Consider the following 26,430-nt stretch of genomic DNA (forward strand, 5'->3'; position numbering starts at 1 on the left):
GTTCGAAGCCATGCAGCCACGAGAGTCACTCCAGCTCCAGCCCAAAGGTGAAAAGAAGCATCAGAACGGCTGAAGAGAGGGGCGGCTCATGAGGGAAGAAGGTAGCACCGCAGAGAAGGCAGGAGAACACCTCTGCCTTCCACGATCAGGCGGCCGGCGCAGCCTCTCCTCCCCCAACAGAGACACCTGCAGGGTGAGGGGCACACGCTCACTTGTGCTCCGTGCTGCCCTGAGAAACTCAGCTCTGTGGAGCTGTTGTCTAACTCAGCGTGCCTGTGCTCAGGCCGTGCTACTCGCAGTTCTTTGCGCGTGCTTTGCAGACAGCGTGCTTATGGGCAGGGCCAAGCATTTGTACATCCATTGCTTTGATCACCTACAGCATTCCCTGATGGAGCTGGGGGAGTTCTGACCCAGCGCCACGAGTGGAAGAACGAGGAGCTGGTGCAGCAGCTCACTGAGTGCCGCTGGACAAATCAGGCCGTGCGCTCCTTGTGAACGCAAAACTCCAAGTGTTTATTGAGGGACTGCAACCAGAGGGCCAAGTTGGGCTGCTGCCACGAAGCCGCTGCCTTCTGATGTGCCTCTACTCAGTCCTTCAGCTGCAGCTTCTCCAGCATCTCCACAAGGCTGTTGATTGCGGAGGACTGCAAAGAAACAAAGCGAGTGTCAAAAGTGGATACGGCTTCCCCCAGTATTCTACGATCCCCTTCGTGTCTGACAGACAGAACAAGAGCCGTGTCTGTGCTGGCCAAGGACTCACCTCTGCATGTGCAGCGGCAGCTCTCAGAGCAGCCTTCTTCATTTCTGCTCTCCTCTCTTTCTGTCTCTGTCGTCTTGCTATAGAGCAAGAAAAGAGAAATTCAGTTTGTCAACAGCAGAACTGTGGAAACGTGGGTACCGTGAGAACAGGCTAGGAAGCCTCGCAGGGAACGCTATTTCCAGTGGGACGAGCAGAGGGCCATCGTGGAGTTAACGGGAAAAGAAGGGGTTACACATTCTGGCACCTCCTTGCCTTTGGACTTGGTAGCCTTCTACTCTTTTCCCCTCTCTGCAGAGAGAAGGAAAAAGCAAAGCAAACCCTAAGCAAACTCCCAGGGCAGCTGCAGCGTCTTCTTACCTCTTCGCTTGGAGGCCCGGAACCGCTCAGTCGGCGCTGGGGCTGGCACACCGCCTCTGCTCTGAGCCTTCTCCCCACTGTGCTCCACCTTCGCTGGTTTCTTGGCAGGACACAGCTCTGCTTGCTGCTCCTCTTCTTCCATGCCCTTGCGCTTTCTTGCGGCCACGGTCTTGCAGAAGGAGCGGTCGGCAACTGCAGGGGAAGCTCTTCCCCCTGTGCTGGGGCCTGCTGTTCCAGGAAGCCCTCCAGCCTGCAGGGGAGCTTTCACGTACATCTTGCCATTTGGCTCAGCTCCTCTCCCTGTTAGAATCAGGAAAGGGGAACAACAACATTCACTGAGTCCTGCACTACCTTCAGTCTGCAAAATGGGCCACAACATCAGGAAATCTCATCTCGAGGGCTCACAGCAATGGATCTTAGGATCTTGGCTGAACTGTGGAGTCCCACTTCCATTTGGGACGGGGAAGGTAATGGTAATCCCCAGGGATTAAGACCTAGAGCAACACGCAAGGACAACAGCCCCAGGAAAGGACAGACAGAAAGCCTAGCTAGAAACACAGGGCACCAAAACCCAGACGCCTGCTGTATGCCCGTACCTCTCTTGGGTGCTGGGCCACACTCCGTGCTCCTCCCCGGCCTTCCTGGAAGGCTGCGCTTCACTGCAAGCCTGCTTGCATCAGCTTCTGACAGAAAAGAAACAGCAAAGACATGAAGAGCATCTCTTTGGAGGAACATTCCAGCACAGCCAGCCACAAACTTCTGCTCTTCGAGTGTAGTTTCTTCAGTTTGCCTTTCTGCTGCTACAGCCTTGCGCCACTTCTGCAGCCAGCACAGATCTGCAGCGCCCTTTCCTCTCTCCTCCATCGCACACAGCCCTGCATGCAGCCCTCCTTACAGGCAGCACCCACACCACAGCTCACAGGAGCTTCTCACCTGGGGAGGCTTTCCGTTTCCCCCCGTGCCCAGCACCATCCCACGGACGCGCAGGCTCCGTCCCTGCAACAACAGATCCAGTGTGATTGCACAGACACCAGGAGCAGCGCTGTCCTGTCAGCCCACATCCACCCCCAAAAACCAGAAGACGCTGTTCTACAGCCAGAGCAGAAACTGATGTTCAAACTGCACTGTGCTTACACAAAGCAGTGCTGCTCTCTTTCCTGTCAGATGGCAGCAGAGGAACCCAGGTCTGCCTGACAGCTCTGCATTCTGCAGAGCAAAGCTGCATCAGCAACCAAAACGCTACCAGGTGCAAACGTGGAGACACGGATCTCTTGTCCCTAGAGGGAATGCGCTCAGCTCTGAGCAGCACCACTTAGACACAGACTTCTGTCTCGCTGCTGCCATCAGCTGCCGCTGTCGGCCTCTCTAATGCTTCCACCATGGTTACTGGACATCCCTGCAGCACTGCACCCGCTCAGAAGTAACACCTAGAATGCATTCTTCCATCCTTCATGGCAGAGGACTGAAGAGACTCACTTTTGCATGCTGCTAAGGATGCTCCATCCCCGTCGCGTCCCTTTGCGCGCTGCAAGGCCCAGCTGGCATCGGGGCAGCCTGCTGGCTGCTGCTCCCAAACACAGGGAACAGCACCGCATGGCTTCTGAGGAGAGAAAAAAGGAAGGTCCATGGAAACAGGCACCCAATGTTTGCAAAGAGATGCAGCATTCCACATTGCGCCAGAGATGGGACAGCAGAGTGCTGAGACATCAGTTGTCACTCAAGGAAACATTTGCAAGCGCATTCACAGCATCTGCACAAGCTGCAATTGCTGGGCATATCCAGCTTTCTTATCGTCCAGGTGCAGAAGACAGGCGCTCTCAGACAGCACTTCAGGGCTTGCACCAACACACCTGCAAACACCAGCATTACTCCGAGGGAAAAGGCGTCTTCAGGTGCCACAGTTCAACCCACGCCAAATTACCGTGCGCAGCCTTTGCTCTTCGCCCCCACTTCTTCCCCACGCTTTACTACTGCAGGCAGCTACAACAAACTTCTCAGCAGAAACCCAGGGCAGCAGGGACCTGGCAAACCAGAACCAGGCGCAGCTGGCAGGAGGGCAGCGCCCGCTCTCTGCTCCCACCCTGCCCCAGCAGGTTCACGAGCCTGGCAGTGCTGTTCTGCTGCTGCACGCACACAACCCAACCGCTTACTGAGCTCACAAAGGACCAGCAGGGCTCCCCCTGCTCCACCTCTTCCCCCTCCAGAACCTGAGAAAGGAAGAAAACCCAAGAGAGAGAAACCCAGCCATACCTTTCCACGCGCAAAGCAGGAATGGGAACTGTCTCCCTGCTGAGACATGCTGGGGAACGTCTCAGGGGAAGCTCAGCTTCCTGGGCTCCTCTCCACAGGCACAGCCCCCACTCTTGGACACAGCTGCCTTCACTGGCTTTCTTCAACTGCCTCGATTCCCAAAATCTCCTTTGGGAAACCAACCCGAAGGAAAGAACCTGCAAGTGAAAAATAGCGAGAAAGAAGCATTTTCCCAGCTTTCTGTTCTCTCTCCTGCTACGCACTTTAAACTATCGGGCAGAGCAATACTCCAAACCAACTGGCTACAAGAACTGTCCCCAAAACACAGCCAGCTTCCGTACAGCTGCCGTGACTTCTGGCACCAAGCGTTCTTCTCCATCTCCTCAATAGCTGCGCACCTTGAAGCACACGGCTGCTGTTGCTGTCGTGGAGAAAACTCCCTTTGCCTCACCGCCAGCCTGGACGAGGGCCGACACAGTGTGCCCACCCCAGCCCAGCTTTCCTGCTCAGACACCTCCTGCCAACCCCCCAGCACCAAACCCAGCTCACCTGCTCACGGCTCGGCCTCAGCTGTGCCCAGCTCACGCACACGCCGCAGCGCTGCTTCCAACCGGGCTCTCACAGATGATCTCTCAACGAAGCTCCACAACAGCTCAGCCTGCGTGCACCACGCTCACCAGAGCACCAGCTCTGCTCCCAGCTGGGGCACAAACGCTCCCAGCCCGGCAACGACTGTGACCTCAGCGAGTGCCTGCATCACCGCTGTGCTTTCATCACAGCAAAGGGAGTGGTGGTCACCTCCTACATCCAAAGGCTGAGAAACCAACTCAAGCGTCACCCAGTGGAGTTAGTTGAAGTAAAGGAACAGAGAAATTCAGATGACTCCTGAGCAGCCAGCTTGGGTCACACTCTTGCTCAGGCACTGCACAATCACACCAAGCAGATGCTGCTTCCTGCCTGCCTACAGCTTGGCTGCTGGAAAGGTTTGGGCTTCCAAACAATCAGCAAGTATTCGGATAAGCCAGCCCTCTGTTTTTTAGGAAGGCAGAAAAGTCCTTCTTTCAAGCCAGCTTGCAAAGGCAGAACAGCTCTGTTCCTGGGCCGCAGCACCCCATGGCCCGGCATTGCTCCAACACTGGGGCTGCACTTCCCCTGGGCATCCACACTTGCTCCAGCTCTCTTGCAGCTTTCTGCAAGCTTTGGGGCTTCCTGCTGAAGAGTTCCTCACCTTCTTCTGCAAGATCATTCCTGCTTCCTCTGCATTCAGACCAAAGATGCCGCAGAGCCCATTAGCCTGCAGTTCCTTCCTCACATCAGAAATTGCTCCTGCACTGGCCTTCACTCACACTGTGATACCGCCCACTTCCAGCACGAGCTGCCCTGCAAGGCACAGAAATAAAAGGTGCGATGAAGGCAAACTCACAAGCCCAAGGCTGTGTCACTACCACGTGTTGCAGCCTGGGCAAGTCAGCCGCAACTGGAACCTTGCTCAGAATTAAGACAGGCACCGTACATTAAGGCACACCTCCAAACAGAAATGAGTGCCGCGCTCAGAAATAAATACCACAATCACTCACTTTGCTGTAGGTGGTTACCTCCACATTCCTGTGCATTTAGGAAAACAGGGACTCGGAATTGAAGGATAGGACAAAAAAAACCAACATCAGCTTCGCCGATGGTGGTGAAACTTGGAAACACGACTCAAAAAGAGAAGGTTTTCAACTCCTTGTAAGGCACAAAGCGATGGGCCCACGCCTGCACAAAGCCTGATCTGCTCTGCCACACGTGGCTGAGTGACACAGAAGCTGAGCTGCCCATTCAGCAGCGCTTACACACCAACGCGCGGGGTGCCAACATTCCTCGGGCATTTCCCATCAGAAGGGAAATCCCTTCTCCCTGCCATGCCGTGTCCACAGGGCTGGACTGACACAGGCAGCACACAATCCATGCAAACCTTCTTTCCTCATCGTGGTGCTTTTTGACAGACCCAAACAATCAGACATCAGGTCGCTGCGCGGGCTGCTGGCTCACACCGCCATCATTTCCACACCGTTGCTTCCTGGAAGCAAACTAAGTAAAGTACTTCCAGGGAATCCCACACACAGATGGCATATTTTACTATTCTTTGACACAAAGCAGAAGGACAAAATGGGAGAGGCGTGCAGCTGCATCAGCAGCCCAGTTGCTAAAGGAGTGCAAAGACAGAAATACCCAAAGTCAATGCATTATTCTAAGACAAGGAGGGAAGACGTTTCTAATATATCATTTTTTATCATTTAAAATAGACGGGGGGCACTCTGAGAGGAAAATCCTAGGCCTCAAGTTCTGACAGGCATAAAATAAAGCCACAGCCCCTGCCACAAAGGCCGGCTCATCACATCCTATCGTTACCCCAGGAGCACTTGGCAACTCAGGCAAAGTGGGCCGTGCAGAGAAGATGGCTGCATTTCTTCTTCTCCTGGCCCAGAAATTGGTTTTCCTACCTTAGAAAATAAAGGACAAAAACCTGACACAGCGTAGAAAGGGCGGGCAGCGTGGCACACCAAGGCAGCAGGAGCGTGCTGAACCTGCACAACATTGGAAACTTCCACCTTGCCTCCCAGAGCAACCTACATCTTCCACATCCACTCCTGCTTTCACCACTCTTTGTAACAAAGGTGTTTTAGCAGCTGGGGCTCCTCCCCGTCCTCAGAGGAGGACTCACAGCACTCAGGTGCATCTCAGCTCCATTCCTTTCTGCGCCCGCTCTCTGGGGACGGTGGGTTTCCCATCACAAGGCTTCACACACACCGTGCGTTCAGCTCAGGGAAAGGAAGGCAGAACTGATGCAGTCTGGCTGTCCAAGAGAAATGCAGCTTCTCATTCCCACAGTCCTTCCAGCAGTTCAGTACATCTGCCCAGCACAAGTACACTGCCATGCCCTGCATTCGCAGTTGGATCCAAGAAAACAAACAGCTACACTCACTGATCACCCAGGACAAGGAAAACTCACACTCACAACAACCCCAAGTCAAAGCACTACTTCTCCCAAACGCTGCCTCAAGCTCCTCCTGCTCCCCCTCAACTCTTTCCTCACAAGGCCACTCCTCTGCTTTTTCTTTCTCTTCCTCTGATTGCTTGCCTTTTTCTGCAGCCAGGCCTTGGGAGAAAGCTGGGATGCAAACCGCACTGAACTGTCCCAGCAACCGACAAGCACAAAACCTGGGCAGAAAGACAGTGCATCAAGTCCACATGCCTGTCGTGTTTCTTCAGTTTGCCTTTCCCCTGCGCTGACATTCCACCATCTTCACACTCAACACAAGGCACTTTCCTGTCTCCTCCCTCACACACACCCTTTCACACAGCCCTATTTAGCTCAAGGCACCCAGACTACAGCTCACAGGATGTTCTCACCCACACAGGCTCCCCGTTTTCTCCCTTCTCAGTCAGAGTCAATCGAATCCCATGCCTCATCCTTGAAACAAAGTATGGCTTTTCCGTGCCACAGAAACCAGTCGCCAATAGAATCCTCGTCCTGTTCACCCACGTCCACCCAAATCCTTCCATCACGCTGCTTCTACAGCTGTGGTGAGCTGCCCTGCCTGTTTCCTCCAAAGTTACACGCATTACTTTTTACTTTTTATTCTCTTCTTTGCCTTTTTGTTTTTCATTTCTCTTTTTTCCTGCTTACACTCCCATTTGGGACTTTTTTCCTTTTTTTTTTTTCCATTCTCATTTTTCTACTTTTCTTTTCTCCTGATCCCTGGAGATGCTCCATATCCACCTACTCTCCCCCTTCACCCCCGTCATCCTGCCTATATCTGTGCCTCTCTCTTGATCTCTCTGCACATTCCCGTTCAGCACACGGTGCAGCCCCATATTACCCTCTATTCTCCCGTGCCCACACAAGCCCCCTATTGCTCCCCTACAGCCTTTTATAACCTCATGTGCCTCTATGTCCCACCTGCACCCACCCGCAGACCCCTGTTGTGCCCGTTTCTCCATATCGCACCCATAGCCCTCCCACTGCTCCCTGCAGCCCCACATCCCTTCTGTCCCACCTGTATTCCCCCTACAGACGCTCATACAGCCCTATTTCCTTACATCCTCCCCCAGCCCCCACATCCCTCCCCATATCCCTCCCCAGCCCCTCCCACCCCCCCAATGCTCCCTACAGCACCGTGTCCCCGTTACCCCCTCACAGCCCTCTGCTCCCCTAAATCCCCCTGCACCCACCCTATAGCCCCATATACCCCCATACCACAGCCCACTGCAGCCCCGTGGGCCTCCCTGGATGCCCCCGGCCTTCCCAGCCCCTCACCCCACAACGCTTCCTTCCCTGGCCCGGTGCTGCTCTCCATCTCTCCCGCCTCCGGCGCCGCTGTCCTCAGCACCGCTCCCGTCGTGCCGCGCTTCCGTCTCGGTGCTGCCCGGAGCTCCGGCGCTCAGCGGCGATGCAGCGCTGCCGGGGCTGCGGGAGCGCAGCCGTCTGAGGGGAGAGCGGCTCTGAGCCGGTGGAAAAACGGCCGCTCCCGCGCGCCGCGCCTCAGCCAATCGGAGCCGGCGGCGCTGCCGCTGACAAGTGAGAGCCCGAGGGCGGGACGGACCGGCACCTGACCAATGAAAGCCCGGGAGCGGGACGGACAGGGGCCTGACAAATGAAAGCCCGGGAGCGGGACGAACAGGCACCTGACCAATGAGAGCCCGGGGGCGGGACGGACAGGGGCCTGACCAATGAAAGCCCGGGAGCGGGACGGACAGGGGCCTGACAAATGAAAGCCCGAGGGCAGGACAGACTGGAACCTGACCAATGAGAGCCAGAGGGCTGCTCAAATGCCGGCCTGTCCCATGAGAGCCGGGGAGGGGGGAGGGAACGGCGCTGGGCTGCTGGTGGGAGGAGCGTGGGCAGGGGGCGGGGCCTCGTGGTGCAGCCTACTGCTCTAGGGGGTGGGAGATGGGGCTGGGATTGACAGGTGGGAGGTGGGGCTGGGACGTGGGATTGGGAAGCAGGTTTGGAATTGGGGTTGGGAGGTGCGGTGAGGAGGTTGGATTTGGCAGGGGGATGTGAAAGTTAAGATCGGGCTGTGGGGACATGGATATGGGGTGGATGCGGAGTGGGAGATCAGAAAATGGAATATGTATGGGATGGGCTTGGGGTGGACGTGGGATCAACGTGGGAAGAACGCGGGATGGATTGGGGATGAAATAAGGATATGGGGTGGGATTGGGATGATGATGGCATGGGATAAGAGATACGGATTTGGAATGGATATGGATATAGGATAAGGGATGGGGATAGGATGTGGGGTGTGGACATGGGATGGGTTTGAGATGGCTGTGGGGTGGATATGATGGATATGGGATGGGATAAAGCTGTGGGACACGGATAAGGGATGGCTATGAGATGGGGCTGCAGCGGTTGCGGGGCCATAGGGGCTCAGGGAATGAGAAGAAGCTCTAAAGGAGCTTGAAGCCTCTCTGGTGTTGCATTGCCTCCTACGGTACTGACCTAAAACTGCGGGGGGTCTCGCAGTTGCCCACAACACTCTGGGTAAACCAAAAGAGATGCAGTAATTTAAGGACGCCGATGGCCTGAAGTGCCATTTGATTTGGTGTTTGTTATCTGCAGCCATCGTGTGTTTGCCAGCTTCTTCTCCCTTTAAAGCACTCGCAATACGGAGTTGGAAGTTGATCAGATGGCTTTAATAGTGAAGCTGACAGGAGCTGCCAGTGCTGCTGGAGCCCTGTTCTGTGCTGCTGTCTGCGATGGGTGCATGGAGCAGCACTGAACGCCTGCAGCTGTTTCCTTACGCAGACATAACCCTGCCTCCTGTCGTTTTTATTTCATCGATAGCTTTGCTTTGCTGTTCTTTCCTTGTCTCTGCTGCATAAGAAGTGTTGAATCCCAGCCTGAACCCCTGACGGAGCAGCTGAGGAAAGGACCCGGTCAGCCCTGGGAGCGCAGCTGAAGGCCATGGAGCTCTGTGGCCGGAAGGGGCAGAGCCTGGCTGCCCCTCTTGCAGCTCATTGAAGGGCTGGCTGGAAGGGGGAGGGTTTGTTTCTGGATGGTTCTCTGCCGTGGAGTTTGTTCTGTCGGTGTAAATCCTTGGAGATGGTGAGCAGTCCTTTTCCTGCCTCTGCAATATGCTGGTATTGTGCTGGTGTTTCTGCCGCAACGTGCGTGATGGCTTTCTTCCTGCTTTGCTTTTTGTGTAAGGGCCGGGGGCCGTTTTTTTCTGTGCTGCTGTGTTGTTGCAGCTGCTTTTCTGTATCGTCGTTGCTTTTTTTGCTCATGAGTATTAAAACACGTTGTTTCTGCATTCGCTGTCATCCAGCTTTCTTTTCTCTGTTTCGCAGGTCAGCTCGTGCTGGCAGGCGGTGGTGTCACTGTGAATGAAGGTCAGTTCAGGAGCAGCTGCTGATGGAAGCAATGAAGGCTGCGTTGATGAACTGAAGCATCTCCTGGTGAGGTGTCAGAGCCAGCAGTAGCGACGTCTGTCTGTCATTGTGGAAACCAGAGGGCTGGCTCATCCTAGAGCTTGCTGATTGGTGTGTGAGAGCATCTGCCTTCTCCAGCTGCATGATAAGAAAACTAAACGTGCTGAATCATTGCAGCTTATGCTGAGGTTGTGAATATGCATTCCAATGTTTCCTTTAGTGATGAGCTGTATTTCAGCACTGCGACGGCCCTGTCTCTGATCTGGAGCACTTGCATCTAAGCCTTGTGTGCCTGTTTCCACGAACCTTCCTTTCTTTCACTTTTCTGAAGTGCTTTTGGGGGAATCATGCAGGAGGCTGTCAGAAAGCCCACTGTAATTTCCATAACGTGAAGGGATGCAATGGGAACGGTCTGTCAGAACTGAGCTTCTTATGTCACGATAGATATCATCTCGGTTATCGATTACGAGCAGTTGCAGTGCGATAGGGGCCTGAAGTAACTGGGAGTCGAGGGAAAAGCCATGAGAAGTGAAATGGCAGTTTGTGTTTTGGCTGCCAAAATGGGGGAGCTTTACTGGAGTGAAAGCTGTGTGCTTTGTGCAGGCAGGCCCCGGGTTGATCTCTGTAAGCAGAGGCCCCCTCTCAGGTTGGTCTTTGCTGCTTGCTGTGCCTCCCTGCCTGCTCTTTGCTTGCTGCATCTGGTTCCAGTGGTTGTGGCCGGGCTCCCCAGGGCTGTGGGCCTGGTCCTGAGCTGCTGCAGCTGGAAGACCGTCTGCGTTTGGGTTGTCCTTCCTGGAGCATCAGGTTGGAGCTGGTGATCCTTGTGGATCCCTGACAACTCGGGGCGTTCTGTGATTCTATGATCTTGGTGGTTTCCCTGGAAAACAGCAGATGATTTTTTTATCCCTTCATGTTTTCCTGGCATTTAAACTTGTGGTTGCACTTCTGAATGTGAGAGCGGAGTTGGATAAGGGGAGGTAAGTTGCTTCTTTACTTGCTGTTCTGCCAGGTGGGTCTGTGTATTTAGTGCCCAAGTTGTGGTGGCTCTGTAACTAGGGATGTTCCTAATGGTCGTAAAAAGACTCTGCTGCCAGCACAGAATTTGGCCACTGCTGGATTAAGTTCTGTAGATTGAATATCTGCTCTTTGAGATGGTCTGTTCTGTTTATCTTTTCCAAGACGTCAGGTTTTGAGGTCGCTGAGATGGACGGATTAATCAATCCCTTGCATCCTGTTTGAGCTTGAAGCCGTTGAATCGTCCCACACAGCGCTGTGAAATCAAACCTTACAATGGCTTTGGGATCGTGGCTCTGCGCTGGGCTGTGCCACCAAAACGTGTTGGCGTTTGATGCTCTGGGTGGGTTTTATTTTTGAAGTGAGCTCTGGGAATCACTGAAGTTGAGCAGAGGAGCCTCAGTGGTGTGGTTGTATCAGGTGTGCCTGATCTCATGAGGACGGGTGGCCTTTGAGTGGAGTTCAGGCTCTGAGCCCTCAAAGCAGGAATGGAACGAGTTCCGGGTGATAGCAAGGCTGATGCAGAAAGGTTGGGATGAAGCTGTCCCAGAAGAGGGAAGAAGGATCCCAGAGATCCTTAGCAGCCTGGCTGGTGTGTGATGGAATTACTGAGACGTTCCTTCCTCTGTGCTGATGAAGCAGCTGCTGTTACATAGGGCATGAAGGCATTGGGTCTTAGCTGCAAAGCACAGTGAAGGCAGTTGGAAGGCAGGCAGGTGACGAGTTGGAATCCTATTGTGCTCTCGCCCCGAGGAAGTGAGAAATCTCCTGAGCATCCAGTCTTCTCCACGAGCCTTCCATTGCCTTGCCACAATGCCTCTAAATGCCTGTAGCAATGGTGGGGGGATAAATGGGGAAGAGATGAGGTGCCATTTGTGCGCACGCTCTGTGCACGGAGCAGGCGTCACCTGCTGCGAGCTGGGAGCCCTGCAGAGCATCACGGATTTGTTTTCCTTCCTTGTTGGAGCGATGCCCCATGCGAGGCCCCATCTGGAATACTGCGTCCAAGTGTGGAGCCCACAGTGCAGAAAGGACAGGGAGCTGTTGGAGAGGGTCCAGAGGAGGGCTGCTAGGATGGTCAGGGGACTGGAGCAGCTCCCCGCTGAGGACAGGCTGAGGGAGCTGGGCTTGTTCAGCCTGGAGAGAAGAAGGCTGCGGGGTGACCTCATTGCAGCCTTCAGTACCTAAAGGGAGCCTACAGAGGGGAGGGGAATCAACTCTGTGAAAGGGTTGATATGTGTAGGACGTGGGGTCCCCCCATGGGGTCACTGGGTTTTGGGTCGCAGGGCTGACATTCGTGGACCCCCCACGTGGAGCCGCCCCCCCGGCAGCAGACGAGTTGGGTGCGAAGGCCAGGCAGCGGGGAGCTGCACTGCGGGGCGGGGGGGGAGGGGGAGGAGCGAGGGTTGAACTGGGATGGTTGGGGTGAACTGGGATGGTTGGGTTTGAACTGGGATGCTTGGGGTGAACTGGGAGAAGGTTGGGGTGAACTGGGAGAAGGTTGGGGTTGAACTGGGATGCTGGGGTTGAACTGGGATGGTTGGGGTGAACTGGGAGAAGGTTGGGCTTGGACTGGGAGAAGGTTGGGGTTGGACTGGGATGCTGGGGTTGAACTGGGATGGTTGGGGTGAACTGGGATGTTGGGGGTGAACTGGGATTTTGGTTTGGTTACTGGGTGAAGGTTGGGGTTGGACTGGGATGTTGGGGTTGAACTGGGGCTCTGGGCCGGGTTGTTTGAGCTGTGCTGACTTATGGGGCGCTGTGGGTCTGGGCCGCTGCTGAGCCCCATTTTGCCCCTCAGGTTGGCGGAGAAGAAGGCGTCCATCGGCTACACGTACGAGGACAGCACCGTGGCCGAGCTGGAGAACGCGGCCGAGAAACGCGGCGACGACGAGGAGAGCGAGGAGGAGAGCAACACGGATGAGGACGAGGTCATCCCTGACAGCGGTGAGAGAAGGGGAACCCAGGTTAATTAACAGGCTGCTAATGAGCGGCGCCGGGCGCTGAGCGCTGTGCCTGGCGCAGACATGGAGGTGGACGTGGACGAGCTGAACCAGGAGCAGGTGGCCGACCTCAACAAGCAGGTGACCACCTACGGCATGGCGGAGGGCGACTTCGTGCGGTAGGGACCCCCCCCAAATGGAAACAGGGGGGTGTGGGGGGGCTTTTGGGGGGCGGCGCTGAGAGGGGCTGCGCTGTGGGGCAGGATGCTGAGGAAGGACAAGGAGGAGGCGGAAGCCATCAAGAACGCCAAGGCGCTGGAGGAGGAGAAGGCCATGTATTCGGTGAGCGGCTGCGCGCCCCCCCGTGGAGCCGTGGGGCAGCTGGGGGTCGCGGCCCCCCGACTTGGGGGTCCCACGGGTGGCGGGGTTTCCAACCAAGGGAAGAATGTTGAAATGGCTCCAAAACTCGTTTAATTTTCACTTAATCTCAATCTTGCCCTGCAGGTGGGATTTTGCTCTACATAACATCTGACTGATTGGAAGAGCCCTAATGGCCGCCTCCATTCAGCATCCACTCACGCTATTCTTCCCTTAAAGCAGGACTCTGAATCCTGATGTCGCCGTACGCTCTGCAAACTGGAGAAAAAAGAGGCAAAGTAGAGAATAAAAAGTAGAAAGCAACGCACGTCACTGTAGAGAAGCCAGCAGGAAAGCTCAGCATAGGAGGGCTGTGGGCAGCCCCTGTGTCACAGCCCAACGTTTGGGGCAGCCCTCTGGGGCCCCGTCTCTGCCCTCCCCCACAGAAAACTTGGTTCCCATGGGGTGGGGTTGACACCCCTCTCGTTTGTAATTAAGGTTTATTTTTGATCAAGGGGATTTGGGGATGTCCTCTGCATGTAAATAAGGGGCGCAGGAGCGGCTGTGGGGCTCCATATGTCACCCTGGGGGTAAACTTTGGGGACAGAGGTCAGGGCAGCATCCTGGCCCCACAACCCCTATGGCGCCGCAACCGCTGCAGCCCCATCTCATAGCCATCCCTTATCCGTGTCCCACAGCTTTATCCCATCCCATATCCATCATATCCACCCCACAGCCATCTCAAAACCATCCCATGTCCACACCCCACATCCTATCCCCATCCCTTATCCTATATCCATATCCATTCCTAATCCGTATCTCTTATCCCATGCCATCATCATCCCAATCCCACCCCATATCCTTATTTCATCCCGAATCCATCCCACGTTCTTCCCACGTTGATCCCACGTCCACCCCAAGCCCATCCCATACATATTCCATTTTCTGATCTCCCACTCCGCATCCACCCCATATCCATATCCCCACAGCCCGATCTTAACTTTCACATCCCCCTGCCAAATCCAACCTCCTCACCGCACCTCCCAACCCCAATTCCAAACCTGCTTCCCAATCCCACGTCCCAGCCCCACCTCCCACCTGTCAATCCCAGCCCCATCTCCCACCCCATAGAGCAGTAGGCTGCACCACGAGGCCCCGCCCCCTGCCCACGCTCCTCCCACCAGCAGCCCAGCGCCCTTCCCTCCCCCTCCCCGGCTCTCATGGGACGGACCGGCACTTGACCAGACCTCGGGCTCTCATCGGTCAGGTTCCGGTCCGTCCCGCCCTCGGGCTCTCATTGGTCAGGTGCCTGTCCGTCCCGCTCCCGGGCTTTCATTGGTCAGGTTCCGGTCCGTCCCGCCCTCGGGCTCTCATTGGTCAGGTTCCAGTCCGTCCCGCTCCCGGGCTTTCATTGGTCAGGTTCCGGTCCGTCCCGCCCTCGGGCTTTCATTGGTCAGGTGCCTGTCCGTCCCGCTCCCGGGCTGTCATTGGTCAGGTGCCTGTCCGTCCCGCCCTCGGGCTTTCATTGGTCAGGTTCCGGTCCGTCCCGCCCTCGGGCTCTCATCGGTCAGGTTCCTGTCCGTCCCGCTCCCGGGCTTTCATTGGTCAGATGCCTGTCCGTCCCGCTCCCGGTCTTTCATTGGTCAGGTGCCGGTCCGTCCCGCTCCCTGGCTTTCATTGGTCAGGTGCCGGTCCGTCCCGCCCTCGGGCTCTCATTTGTCAGCGGCAGCGCCGCCGGCTCCGATTGGCTGAGGCGCGGCGCGCGGGAACGGCCGTTTTTCCACCGGCTCAGAGCCGCTCTCCCCTCAGACGGCTGCGCTCCCGCAGCCCCGGCAGCGCTGCATCGCCGCTGAGCGCCGGAGCTCCGGGCAGCACCGAGACGGAAGCGCGGCACGACGGGAGCGGTGCTGAGGACAGCGGCGCCGGAGCCGGGAGAGATGGAGAGCAGCACCGGGCCAGGGAAGGAAGAGTTGTGGGGTGAGGGGCTGGGAAGGCCGGGGGCATCCAGGGAGGCCCACGGGGCTGCAGTGGGCTGTGGTATGGGGGTATATGGGGCTATAGGGTGGGTGCAGGGGGATTTAGGGGAGCAGAGGGCTGTGAGGGGGTAACGGGGACACGGTGCTGTAGGGAGCATTGGGGGGTGGGAGGGGCTGGGGAGGGATATGGGGAGGGATGTGGGGGCTGGGGGAGGACGTAAGGAAATAGGGCTGTATGAGCGTCTGTAGGGGGAATACAGGTGGGACAGAAGGGATGTGGGGCTGCAGGGAGCAGTGGGAGGGCTATGGGTGCGATATGGAGAAACGGGCACAACAGGGGTCTGCGGGTGGGTGCAGGTGGGACATAGAGGCACATGAGGTTATAAAAGGCTGTAGGGGAGCAATAGGGGGCTTGTGTGGGCACGGGAGAATAGAGGGTAATATGGGGCTGCACCGTGTGCTGAACGGGAATGTGCAGAGAGATCAAGAGAGAGGCACAGATATAGGCAGGATGACGGGGGTGAAGGGGGAGAGTAGGTGGATATGGAGCATCTCCAGGGATCAGGAGAGAAAAAAAAGTAGAAAAATGAGAATGGAAAAAAAAAAAAAAAGGAAAAGACTGAGAAATAAAAAAGTCCCAAATGGGAGTGTAAGCAGGAAAAAAGAGAAATGAAAAACAAAAAGGCAAAGAAGAGAATAAAAAGTAAAAAGTAATGCATGTAACTCTGGAGGAAACAAGCAGGGCAGCTCACCACAGCAGAGCAAAGGAAAGCAGAGGAAGGCAGCGAATGAGAGCAAGCAAGCTTCCAGGAGCAGAGGAAGGTGGGAAGAGCTGAGCCCCGGCTTGCCGCAGAGCTGCGCGGAAGGAGGAGAAGCTGGGCCCAAAGGTGAGAGGGGTTTGGTCCTTTGGGCTGTGGGCTTGAAGCAAAGCGGAGAAGCCGTGCCCGGGAGGAGGTGTGGGGAGCTACAGGGCACCTTGCCGTCTCCCCAAGAGATGCGGGCTGCGGGCTGGGCAGCGGGCAGGAGTGCTGTCCAGAAGCAAGCATCTCTGTGGAGAAAGGCAAAGGGCGGAGGAGGTGGAAGGGTAGCATCCGTATCCCACAGCTTTATCCCATCCCATCTCCATCATATCCTGGGAGGGATTGGGAGAGATTGGGAGCGAGCAGCAGGAAAAGGCAAGAGCATCAAGGAACAGCAGGTGAGGGGCCAGCAGCTGAGGTAGGGGAAGGGAACGGCGTGCAGCTCAGTTAGGTAGGGGATGGGACAGCAGCTCAGCTGGGAATGTGAGGGGCAGAAGGTCAGCGAGGAAAGTGAGGGGAAAGCTGCTCAGCTAGTCAAGTGAGTGGGTAGCAGGTCAGCTTCTCCACGAGCTCTTTAACTCTTTTTCCCTGTCTCCTCTCTCCTTTACTTTGTTTTCAGTTCTCCTCTGCTCTTTTTCTTTCCATCTCCTCTCTCCTCTTACTGCTGCATCTGCACTCCTCTGCTTCTGCTTTTATCTTCTGCCTTTTATCTCTGCTCACTCCTCTTTCATCTGCATATTTACTCCAGTTCTTCTACTCTTACTTCCCTGTATCTTCACACAGTTTCCTTCTGTGTCTGCTCGTCACTTTGGCTTTCTTTCTTCCATTTATCCTCACTTTTCTTTGCATCTGCACTCCTCTTCTCCTTTCTTTTCTCTATCCTCTCCTATTTCTTCTGCTTCTGCTCTCCTCTCTGCTTTTCTTTGTTCCCTGTATCCTGTCTTATTTTTTGTCTGCATCTGTTCCTCTTCTGCTGTTCTTTTTCTCCCTGTATTTTCACTCCTCTTTCTGCTCTCCTCTCCTGACCTTCCTTCCCTGAGTTGCCACACGTCTTCTTCATCTGCACTCCTTTTCTGCTATTCCTTCTCTACTGTCATCTCTCCTGTTTCTTCATCTGCTCTCTTTCACTGTTTTTCTCTTCCTAGCACGATCTGCTCTCCTTTAGTGCTCTTTAATTCTCTGCTCTTCTGCTCGCTTCTTTTCTTGTGCTCTTCTCACACCTCTCTTTCCTCTCTTCCCATTTCCTGTCCTTCTGTCCCAGATCTTTTCTCCAGTCTCCTCTCCAGCTCCTCTGTGCTTCTGCTTTTCTGTCTTATCTGTATCCTTTCCATCATGCCAGTCCCTTTGTCGTGATAGCTCCTGTCCCACCATTCCACCTTGTTGATCTTCCTCCCTGTTACAGATGCCATCCGTCCCTTCCCGCCCTCCCTGGACTGTCCGTGTGCCAGCTCCAGTTGCTGCCCAGCTTTTGGAGGACTGGCTGTGAGCACACAGTGTTGCCAATGCCTTGTGCCCTGGATTTCACAGCATCCTGATGGCAAGGAGTGGCCTTGTGAGGATGCTGAGTGACGCTCTGGAGCACTGCTCTATTCCTGGACCAGTATCCCAAGCTCTTGCGAGCTGAGAGCCCGTCTCTGTTTTTGCCTGGGGTTCAGTGGCACAGTTAGCAAGCATGGACTTTGCCAGCCTTCTCGTTTCAGCTTCAATGGGCAAATGGCAGCAGGGCAATCCTGCAGCTCATGGCAGCCCTGTGGCTCTGCCCCTTTGCCAGGCTGGAGAGCTGAATCAGCTGGCAGATGTGGGACCAGTTGTCCTCCTGCCTGTTGATCCCGATCCTTCCCAGGTCCTGCTGCTAACCATTGCTAAGAGGAGCAGGTAACAGACAGAAGGGTCTGGCCTTCTGCTGGGTGAGAGCCCCGTGCGTGATCTGTTCCTGCTTTCTTTTTTTCCCCAGGTAGCCCTGTGCTTCCCAGGATGTGTGTGAACCTTTGTGATGGGAGTGAGCAGCAAGGAAGCGAGCGGGTCGCAGCTTCCATCCTGCCCTGCACCTGAGTGAGGGACAGCGTGCCCTGCTCAGGAGGTAAGAGGTGGCTGCCGTGCCACCCTGTGGTGCCAGCATTTCCCCCTGAAGCGTGTTTTCCCCTGGAGTTTGCTCTCTACTGGGAGATTTGGGCTTTGGGAGCGTCTTGTGAGTCCTGTTCTTCAGAAAGGGTGAGTAATTCTGTCTTGATGTACTGGTTTGTGTTCTTTACCTTTCCTGGGTAATTTAGGGCTGTTTCAAGCAGCCGTACTTTCTGTGGCCCTTGTGTGCGTTCTGGAGATGGGACACCGTTTCGGGTTGGGTTTATGGGTGAAGAGGTAGCATTGTAATGAAGCGGAAAGGGTGGTGTCACCATCTGTGGAGGTGTTGAAGGAGTGTTTAGATGTTGTGCTGAGGGACACGGTGTAGTGGGAAACGTTGGTGATAGGTGGATGATTGGACTGGATGATCTTCGAGGTCTTCTGCAATGTGGTGATTGTGTGATTCCTCAGGTTTCTGCTTCTGGCCTGCGAGGAGGTGTTGGCATTTAGTGCTACAACTGAGTGCCGAGGTTAAGCCTTGTGGGTTAGAGTTTTGTGTTAGTGCTCTCTGTTAGGTTTAAAGGTGAAGGCGTTATCATTTTGGATGCGGGTTGAGGAGTATCTTTGGGGTGAGTGTTCCAAGTTAGCCTTTGGGGTTAAAGGGTTGAGAGCTGCCCTATGAGGTTAGTGCTAGTGGCTGTGCTGAATCATGGCTTGAGGCACAGTTTTCCACCAGGTAGAAAGGCAGGGCCAACCCAGGGGAGCTGAGGGGCATGTGATGTTCCTGAATGACAGAAGCCAGGCTCCACCCCTTCCCAGCCCTCACTGAAGTGGAAGCCTGGCAGTGGAGGCAAGGGGATCTCCCTGGAGATCCCTGCCTGCCTGAGTCCTTCTGAAGGTAAGCAGCTTCGTCCCTTGCCTTCTGAGCCCACGGCTGTTGCCTTTGAGCAAATCCTCCCTTGCTGCAGCCTTGGACCTTGCTCCTCTGCTGTCATGGCTGTGCTTTGCATCGGGCCTGGCCTCGTGGGGCTCGGCCCCGTAGGCCCTGCTGGCTGCTAGTGGTGTTGGTTGGTGGTTGGTGGTGGTTGCAGTAGCAAATGGCCGAAGCATTTCCTCAGTGCTCAGACTAAGGAGATAAGTGAGAAAACAGGAAAGTCTTGAGAGGTAAGAGTGAGCGATGGCAGTGCTGTACCGGGAGCTATAGTAGAAGCAACAGAGAGGCTGACAGTGGCTGGTAGTGGCAGTGGAGCTAAACGAGTCTGTGTGCCAATGGTGGTTCCTAGAGCTGCCTCTGTTCGCTGGAGAGGCCAAACAGTGTGGAGGTACGTGTACTGCCGGCTGTTTGGCTCAGGAGTGAAGTGTGTTTCTCAGCTGGCGCACCTGATGGCGTTGTGTTTGCTCGTGCAGCTGTGCTCTGCGCGTTGTAGAGCTGTCAGGCAGACATGGGTTGATTTGCCATCTTAGCAGGAATGAGACTTTGTGTGAGTGCATGGCAGTTGAGCAGTGAGCTTGTTTTGGCTGTAGAAGCAGCGTGATTGAAGGATTTGGGTGGACGTGGGTGAACAGGACGAGGATTCTATTGGCGACTGGTTTCTGTGGCACGGAAAAGCCATACTTTGTTTCAAGGATGAGGCATGGGATTCGATTGACTCTGACTGAGAAGGGAGAAATCAGGGAGCTTGTGTGGGTGAGAACATCCTGTGAGCTGTAGTCTGGGTGCCTTGAGCTAAATAGGGCTGTGTGAAAGGGTGTGTGTGAGGGAGGAGACAGGAAAGTGCCTTGTGTTGAGTGTGAAGATGGTGGAATGTCAGCGCAGGGGAAAGGCAAACTGAAGAAACACGACAGGCATGTGGACTTGATGCACTGTCTTTCTGCCCAGGTTTTGTGCTTGTCGGTTGCTGGGACAGTTCAGTGCGGTTTGCATCCCAGCTTTCTCCCAAGGCCTGGCTGCAGAAAAAGGCAAGCAATCAGAGGAAGAGAAAGAAAAAGCAGAGGAGTGGCCTTGTGAGGAAAGAGTTGAGGGGGAGCAGGAGGAGCTTGAGGCAGTGTTTGGGAGAAGTAGTGCTTTGACTTGGGGTTGTTGTGAGTGTGAGTTTTCCTTGTCCTGGGTGATCCCTGAGTGTAGCTGTTTGTTTTCTTGGATCCAACTGCGAATGCAGGGCATGGCAGTGTACTTGTGCTGGGCAGATGTACTGAACTGCTGGAAGGACTGTGGGAATGAGAAGCTGCATTTCTCTTGGACAGCCAGACTGCATCAGTTCTGCCTTCCTTTCCCTGAGCTGAACGCACGGTGTGTGTGAAGCCTTGTGATGGGAAACCCACCGTCCCCAGAGAGCGGGCGCAGAAAGGAATGGAGCTGAGATGCACCTGAGTGCTGTGAGTCCTCCTCTGAGGATGGGGAGGAGCCCCAGCTGCTAAAACACCTTTGTTACAAAGAGTGGTGAAAGCAGGAGTGGATATGGAAGATGTAGGTTGCTCTGGGAGGCAAGGTGGAAGTTTCCAATGTTGTGCAGGTTCAGCACGCTCCTGCTGCCTTGGTGTGCCACGCTGCCCGCCCTTTCTACGCTGTGTCAGGTTTTTGTCCTTTATTTTCTAAGGTAGGAAAACCAATTTCTGGGCCAGGAGAAGAAGCAATGCAGCAATCTTCTCTGCACGGCCCACTTTGCCTGAGTTGCCAAGTGCTCCTGGGGTAACGATAGGATGTGATGAGCCGGCCTTTGTGGCAGGGGCTGTGGCTTTATTTTATGCCTGTCAGAACTTGAGGCCTAGGATTTTCCTCTCAGAGTGCCCCCCGTCTATTTTAAATGATAAAAAATGATATATTAGAAACGTCTTCCCTCCTTGTCTTAGAATAATGCATTGACTTTGGCTATTTCTGTCTTTGCATTCCTTTAGCAACTGGGCTGCTGATGCAGCTGCACGCCTCTCCCATTTTGTCCTTCTGCTTTGTGTCAAAGAATAGTAAAATATGCCATCTGTGTGTGGGATTCCCTGGAAGTACTTTACTTAGTTTGCTTCCAGGAAGCAACGGTGTGGAAATGATGGCGGTGTGAGCCAGCAGCCCGCGCAGCGACCTGATGTCTGATTGTTTGGGTCTGTCAAAAAGCACCACGATGAGGAAAGAAGGTTTGCATGGATTGTGTGCTGCCTGTGTCAGTCCAGCCCTGTGGACACGGCATGGCAGGGAGAAGGGATTTCCCTTCTGATGGGAAATGCCCGAGGAATGTTGGCACCCCGCGCGTTGGTGTGTAAGCGCTGCTGAATGGGCAGCTCAGCTTCTGTGTCACTCAGCCACGTGTGGCAGAGCAGATCAGGCTTTGTGCAGGCGTGGGCCCATCGCTTTGTGCCTTACAAGGAGTTGAAAACCTTCTCTTTTTGAGTCGTGTTTCCAAGTTTCACCACCATCGGCGAAGCTGATGTTGGTTTTTTTTCCATCCCTCAATTGAGTCCCTATTTTCCTAAATGCACAGGAATGTGGAGGTAACCACCTACAGCAAAGTGAGTGATTTTGGTATTTATTTCTGAGCGCGGCACTCATTTCTGTTTGGAGGTGTGCCTTAATGTACGGTGCCTGTCTTAATTCTGAGCAAGGTTCCAGTTGCGGCTGACTTGCCCAGGCTGCAACACGTGGTAGTGACACAGCCTTGGGCTTGTGAGTTTGCCTTCATCGCACCTTTTATTTCTGTGCCTTGCAGGGCAGCTCGTGCTGGAAGTGGGCGGTATCACAGTGTGAGTGAAGGCCAGTGCAGGAGCAATTTCTGATGTGAGGAAGGAACTGCAGGCTAATGGGCTCTGCGGCATCTTTGGTCTGAATGCAGAGGAAGCAGGAATGATCTTGCAGAAGAAGGTGAGGAACTCTTCAGCAGGAAGCCCCAAAGCTTGCAGAAAGCTGCAAGAGAGCTGGAGCAAGTGTGGATGCCCAGGGGAAGTGCAGCCCCAGTGTTGGAGCAATGCCGGGCCATGGGGTGCTGCGGCCCAGGAACAGAGCTGTTCTGCCTTTGCAAGCAGGCTTGAAAGAAGGACTTTTCTGCCTTCCTAAAAAACAGAGGGCTGGCTTATCCGAATACTTGCTGATTGTTTGGAAGCCCAAACCTTTCCAGCAGCCAAGCTGTAGGCAGCCAGGAAGCAGCATCTGCTTGGTGTGATTGTGCAGTGCCTGAGCAAGAGTGTGACCCAAGCTGGGTGCACAGGAGTCATCTGAATTTCTCTGTTCCTTTACTTCAACTAACTCCACTGGGTGACGCTTGAGTTGGTTTCTCAGCCTTTGGATGTAGGAGGTGACCACCACTCCCTTTGCTGTGATGAAAGCACAGCGGTGATGCAGGCACTCGCTGAGGTCACAGTCGTTGCCGGGCTGGGAGCGTTTGTGCCCCAGCTGGGAGCAGAGCTGGTGCTCTGGTGAGCGTGGTGCACGCAGGCTGAGCTGTTGTGGAGCTTCGTTGAGAGATCATCTGTGAGAGCCCGGTTGGAAGCAGCGCTGCGGCGTGTGCGTGAGCTGGGCACAGCTGAGGCCGAGCCGTGAGCAGGTGAGCTGGGTTTGGTGCTGGGGGGTTGGCAGGAGGTGTCTGAGCAGGAAAGCTGGGCTGGGGTGGGCACACTGTGTCAGCCCTCGTCCAGGCTGGCGGTGAGGCAAAGGGAGTTTTCTCCACGACAGCAACAGCAGCCGTGTGCTTCAAGGTGCGCAGCTATTGAGGAGATGGAGAAGAACGCTTGGTGCCAGAAGTCACGGCAGCTGTACGGAAGCTGGCTGTGTTTTGGGGACAGTTCTTGTAGCCAGTTGGTTTGGAGTATTGCTCTGCCCGATAGTTTAAAGTGCGTAGAAGGAGGGAGAACAGAAAGCTGGGAAAATGCTTCTTTCTCGCTATTTTTCACTTGCAGGTTCTTTCCTTCGGGTTGGTTTCCCAAAGGAGATTTTGGGAATGGAGGCAGTTGAAGAAAGCCAGTGAAGGCAGCTGTGTCCAAGAGTGGGGGCTGTGCCTGTGGAGAGGAGCCCAGGAAGCTGAGCTTCCCCTGAGACGTTCCCCAGCATGTCTCAGCAGGGAGACAGTTCCCATTCCTGCTTTGCGCGTGGAAAGGTATGGCTGGGTTTCTCTCTCTTGGGTTTTCTTCCTTTCTCAGGTTCTGGAGGGGGAAGAGGTGGAGCAGGGGGAGCCCTGCTGGTCCTTTGTGAGCTCAGTAAGCGGTTGGGTTGTGTGCGTGCAGCAGCAGAACAGCACTGCCAGGCTCGTGAACCTGCTGGGGCAGGGTGGGAGCAGAGAGCGGGCGCTGCCCTCCTGCCAGCTGTGCCTGGTTCTGGTTTGCCAGGTCCCTGCTGCCCTGGGTTTCTGCTGAGAAGTTTGTTGTAGCTGCCTGCAGTAGTAAAGCGTGGGGAAGAAGTGGGGGCGAAGAGCAAAGGCTGCGCACGGTAATTTGGCGTGGGTTGAACTGTGGCACCTGAAGACGCCTTTTCCCTCGGAGTAATGCTGGTGTTTGCAGGTGTGTTGGTGCAAGCCCTGAAGTGCTGTCTGAGAGCGCCTGTCTTCTGCACCTGGACGATAAGAAAGCTGGATATGCCCAGCAATTGCAGCTTGTGCAGATGCTGTGCATGCGCTTGCAAATGTTTCCTTGAGTGACAACTGATGTCTCAGCACTCTGCTGTCCCATCTCTGGCGCAATGTGGAATGCTGCATCTCTTTGCAAACATTGGGTGCCTGTTTCCATGGACCTTCCTTTTTTCTCTCCTCAGAAGCCATGCGGTGCTGTTCCCTGTGTTTGGGAGCAGCAGCCAGCAGGCTGCCCCGATGCCAGCTGGGCCTTGCAGCGCGCAAAGGGACGCGACGGGGATGGAGCATCCTCAGCAGCATGCAAAAGTGAGTCTCTTCAGTCCTCTGCCATGAAGGATGGAAGAATGCATTCTAGGTGTTACTTCTGAGCGGGTGCAGTGCTGCAGGGATGTCCAGTAACCATGGTGGAAGCATTAGAGAGGCCGACAGCGGCAGCTGATGGCAGCAGCGAGACAGAAGTCTGTGTCTAAGTGGTGCTGCTCAGAGCTGAGCGCATTCCCTCTAGGGACAAGAGATCCGTGTCTCCACGTTTGCACCTGGTAGCGTTTTGGTTGCTGATGCAGCTTTGCTCTGCAGAATGCAGAGCTGTCAGGCAGACCTGGGTTCCTCTGCTGCCATCTGACAGGAAAGAGAGCAGCACTGCTTTGTGTAAGCATCAGTTTCTGCTCTGGCTGTAGAACAGCGTCTTCTGGTTTTTGGGGGGTGGATGTGGGCTGACAGGACAGCGCTGCTCCTGGTGTCTGTGCAATCACACTGGATCTGTTGTTGCAGGGACGGAGCCTGCGCGTCCGTGGGATGGTGCTGGGCACGGGGGGAAACGGAAAGCCTCCCCAGGTGAGAAGCTCCTGTGAGCTGTGGTGTGGGTGCTGCCTGTAAGGAGGGCTGCATGCAGGGCTGTGTGCGATGGAGGAGAGAGGAAAGGGCGCTGCAGATCTGTGCTGGCTGCAGAAGTGGCGCAAGGCTGTAGCAGCAGAAAGGCAAACTGAAGAAACTACACTCGAAGAGCAGAAGTTTGTGGCTGGCTGTGCTGGAATGTTCCTCCAAAGAGATGCTCTTCATGTCTTTGCTGTTTCTTTTCTGTCAGAAGCTGATGCAAGCAGGCTTGCAGTGAAGCGCAGCCTTCCAGGAAGGCCGGGGAGGAGCACGGAGTGTGGCCCAGCACCCAAGAGAGGTACGGGCATACAGCAGGCGTCTGGGTTTTGGTGCCCTGTGCTTCTAGCTAGGCTTTCTGTCTGTCCTTTCCTGGGGCTGTTGTCCTTGCGTGTTGCTCTAGGTCTTAATCCCTGGGGATTACCATTACCTTCCCCGTCCCAAATGGAAGTGGGACTCCACAGTTCAGCCAAGATCCTAAGATCCATTGCTGTGAGCCCTCGAGATGAGATTTCCTGATGTTGTGGCCCATTTTGCAGACTGAAGGTAGTGCAGGACTCAGTGAATGTTGTTGTTCCCCTTTCCTGATTCTAACAGGGAGAGGAGCTGAGCCAAATGGCAAGATGTGCGTGAAAGCTCCCCTGCAGGCTGGAGGGCTTCCTGGAACAGCAGGCCCCAGCACAGGGGGAAGAGCTTCCCCTGCAGTTGCCGACCGCTCCTTCTGCAAGACCGTGGCCGCAAGAAAGCGCAAGGGCATGGAAGAAGAGGAGCAGCAAGCAGAGCTGTGTCCTGCCAAGAAACCAGCGAAGGTGGAGCACAGTGGGGAGAAGGCTCAGAGCAGAGGCGGTGTGCCAGCCCCAGCGCCGACTGAGCGGTTCCGGGCCTCCAAGCGAAGAGGTAAGAAGACGCTGCAGCTGCCCTGGGAGTTTGCTTAGGGTTTGCTTTGCTTTTTCCTTCTCTCTGCAGAGAGGGGAAAAGAGTAGAAGGCTACCAAGTCCAAAGGCAAGGAGGTGCCAGAATGTGTGACCCCTTCTTTTCCCGTTAACTCCACGATGGCCCTCTGCTCGTCCCACTGGAAATAGCGTTCCCTGCGAGGCTTCCTAGCCTGTTCTCACGGTACCCACGTTTCCACAGTTCTGCTGTTGACAAACTGAATTTCTCTTTTCTTGCTCTATAGCAAGACGACAGAGACAGAAAGAGAGGAGAGCAGAAATGAAGAAGGCTGCTCTGAGAGCTGCCGCTGCACATGCAGAGGTGAGTCCTTGGCCAGCACAGACACGGCTCTTGTTCTGTCTGTCAGACACGAAGGGGATCGTAGAATACTGGGGGAAGCCGTATCCCCTTTTGACACTCGCTTTGTTTCTTTGCAGTCCTCCGCAATCAACAGCCTTGTGGAGATGCTGGAGAAGCTGCAGCTGAAGGACTGAGTAGAGGCACATCAGAAGGCAGCGGCTTCGTGGCAGCAGCCCAACTTGGCCCTCTGGTTGCAGTCCCTCAATAAACACTTGGAGTTTTGCGTTCACAAGGAGCGCACGGCCTGATTTGTCCAGCGGCACTCAGTGAGCTGCTGCACCAGCTCCTCGTTCTTCCACTCGTGGCGCTGGGTCAGAACTCCCCCAGCTCCATCAGGGAATGCTGTAGGTGATCAAAGCAATGGATGTACAAATGCTTGGCCCTGCCCATAAGCACGCTGTCTGCAAAGCACGCGCAAAGAACTGCGAGTAGCACGGCCTGAGCACAGGCACGCTGAGTTAGACAACAGCTCCACAGAGCTGAGTTTCTCAGGGCAGCACGGAGCACAAGTGAGCGTGTGCCCCTCACCCTGCAGGTGTCTCTGTTGGGGGAGGAGAGGCTCCGCCGGCCGCCTGATCGTGGAAGGCAGAGGTGTTCTCCTGCCTTCTCTGCGGTGCTACCTTCTTCCCTCATGAGCCGCCCCTCTCTTCAGCCGCTCTGATGCTTCTTTTCACCTTTGGGCTGGAGCTGGAGTGACTCTCGTGGCTGCATGGCTTCGAACTGAGTGGTGTGGAGTTTTCTGGCTTTGCCTTCAAAAGCCTAGGCTGAAAACTGCAGCGTGCATGTTAA

General features: G+C 55.1%; 2 protein-coding genes and 3 long non-coding RNA genes across 9 annotated transcripts; 4 read left to right on the forward strand and 1 right to left on the reverse strand.

The window, feature by feature from the left end:
• Positions 1 to 489: 489 nt before the first annotated feature.
• LOC128075736 (zinc finger CCCH domain-containing protein 11A-like) lies at positions 490 to 5,561 on the reverse strand. 5 transcript variants are annotated; one of them, XM_052672727.1, is made up of 9 exons: positions 5,322 to 5,558; positions 3,917 to 4,747; positions 3,368 to 3,788; positions 2,594 to 2,717; positions 2,051 to 2,113; positions 1,714 to 1,800; positions 1,118 to 1,417; positions 761 to 837; positions 490 to 644 (listed from the first exon to the last, which is right to left on the reverse strand). In XM_052672727.1, exons 3-9 carry the CDS (start codon positions 3,413 to 3,415, stop codon positions 588 to 590), a joined length of 756 nt encoding a protein of 251 aa, XP_052528687.1. In that variant the 5' UTR covers positions 3,416 to 3,788; positions 3,917 to 4,747; positions 5,322 to 5,558; the 3' UTR covers positions 490 to 587. The 5 variants fall into 5 exon arrangements, with proteins under 5 accessions (XP_052528687.1, XP_052528688.1, XP_052528686.1 ...); XM_052672728.1 differs by having other exon boundaries at positions 1,714 to 1,797; positions 3,917 to 5,559; XM_052672726.1 differs by having other exon boundaries at positions 3,368 to 3,564; positions 3,917 to 5,558.
• Positions 5,562 to 12,201: 6,640 nt separating this feature from the next.
• Positions 12,202 to 12,465, forward strand: LOC128075741 (uncharacterized). Its single transcript, XR_008204091.1, has 3 exons — positions 12,202 to 12,217; positions 12,299 to 12,337; positions 12,381 to 12,465. It is a non-coding gene; the product is annotated as an uncharacterized LOC128075741 (long non-coding RNA).
• Positions 12,466 to 12,529: 64 nt separating this feature from the next.
• On the forward strand, positions 12,530 to 13,215 carry LOC128075735 (CLK4-associating serine/arginine rich protein-like). Its single transcript, XM_052672724.1, has 3 exons — positions 12,530 to 12,745; positions 12,824 to 12,920; positions 13,005 to 13,215. Exons 1-3 carry the CDS (start codon positions 12,550 to 12,552, stop codon positions 13,213 to 13,215), a joined length of 504 nt encoding a protein of 167 aa, XP_052528684.1. The 5' UTR covers positions 12,530 to 12,549.
• A 6,870-nt stretch (positions 13,216 to 20,085) lies between these two features.
• LOC128075740 (uncharacterized) lies at positions 20,086 to 23,758 on the forward strand. The gene is made up of 3 exons (XR_008204090.1): positions 20,086 to 22,461; positions 22,814 to 23,010; positions 23,661 to 23,758. It is a non-coding gene; the product is annotated as an uncharacterized LOC128075740 (long non-coding RNA).
• Positions 23,759 to 24,202: 444 nt separating this feature from the next.
• On the forward strand, positions 24,203 to 24,973 carry LOC128075739 (uncharacterized). The gene is made up of 3 exons (XR_008204089.1): positions 24,203 to 24,312; positions 24,563 to 24,649; positions 24,946 to 24,973. It is a non-coding gene; the product is annotated as an uncharacterized LOC128075739 (long non-coding RNA).
• The last annotated feature ends 1,457 nt before the right edge of the window (positions 24,974 to 26,430 follow it).

This window comes from Tympanuchus pallidicinctus, unplaced genomic scaffold (genome assembly GCF_026119805.1).
Source record: "Tympanuchus pallidicinctus isolate F22 unplaced genomic scaffold, pur_lepc_1.0 scaffold129, whole genome shotgun sequence".
NCBI lineage: Eukaryota > Metazoa > Chordata > Aves > Galliformes > Phasianidae > Tympanuchus > Tympanuchus pallidicinctus.

What these genes read in the sequence shown, in the direction of transcription:
- LOC128075736 (XM_052672727.1), bottom strand. Translation starts at nt 3,415, where the DNA reads ATGTCTCAGCAGGGAGACAGTTCCCATTCCTGCTTTGCGCGTGGAAAG. An exon ending in GAAACGGAAAGCCTCCCCAG is followed by an intron (nt 1,801 to 2,050) that starts GTGAGAAGCTCC and finishes CTTTTCTGTCAG; the next exon opens with AAGCTGATGCAAGCAGGCTT. An exon ending in TGGCCCAGCACCCAAGAGAG is followed by an intron (nt 1,418 to 1,713) that starts GTACGGGCATAC and finishes TGATTCTAACAG; the next exon opens with GGAGAGGAGCTGAGCCAAAT.
- LOC128075735 (XM_052672724.1), top strand. Translation starts at nt 12,550, where the DNA reads ATGGGGCGCTGTGGGTCTGGGCCGCTGCTGAGCCCCATTTTGCCCCTC. An exon ending in CGAGGTCATCCCTGACAGCG is followed by an intron (nt 12,746 to 12,823) that starts GTGAGAGAAGGG and finishes TGCCTGGCGCAG; the next exon opens with ACATGGAGGTGGACGTGGAC. An exon ending in GCGGAGGGCGACTTCGTGCG is followed by an intron (nt 12,921 to 13,004) that starts GTAGGGACCCCC and finishes GCTGTGGGGCAG; the next exon opens with GATGCTGAGGAAGGACAAGG.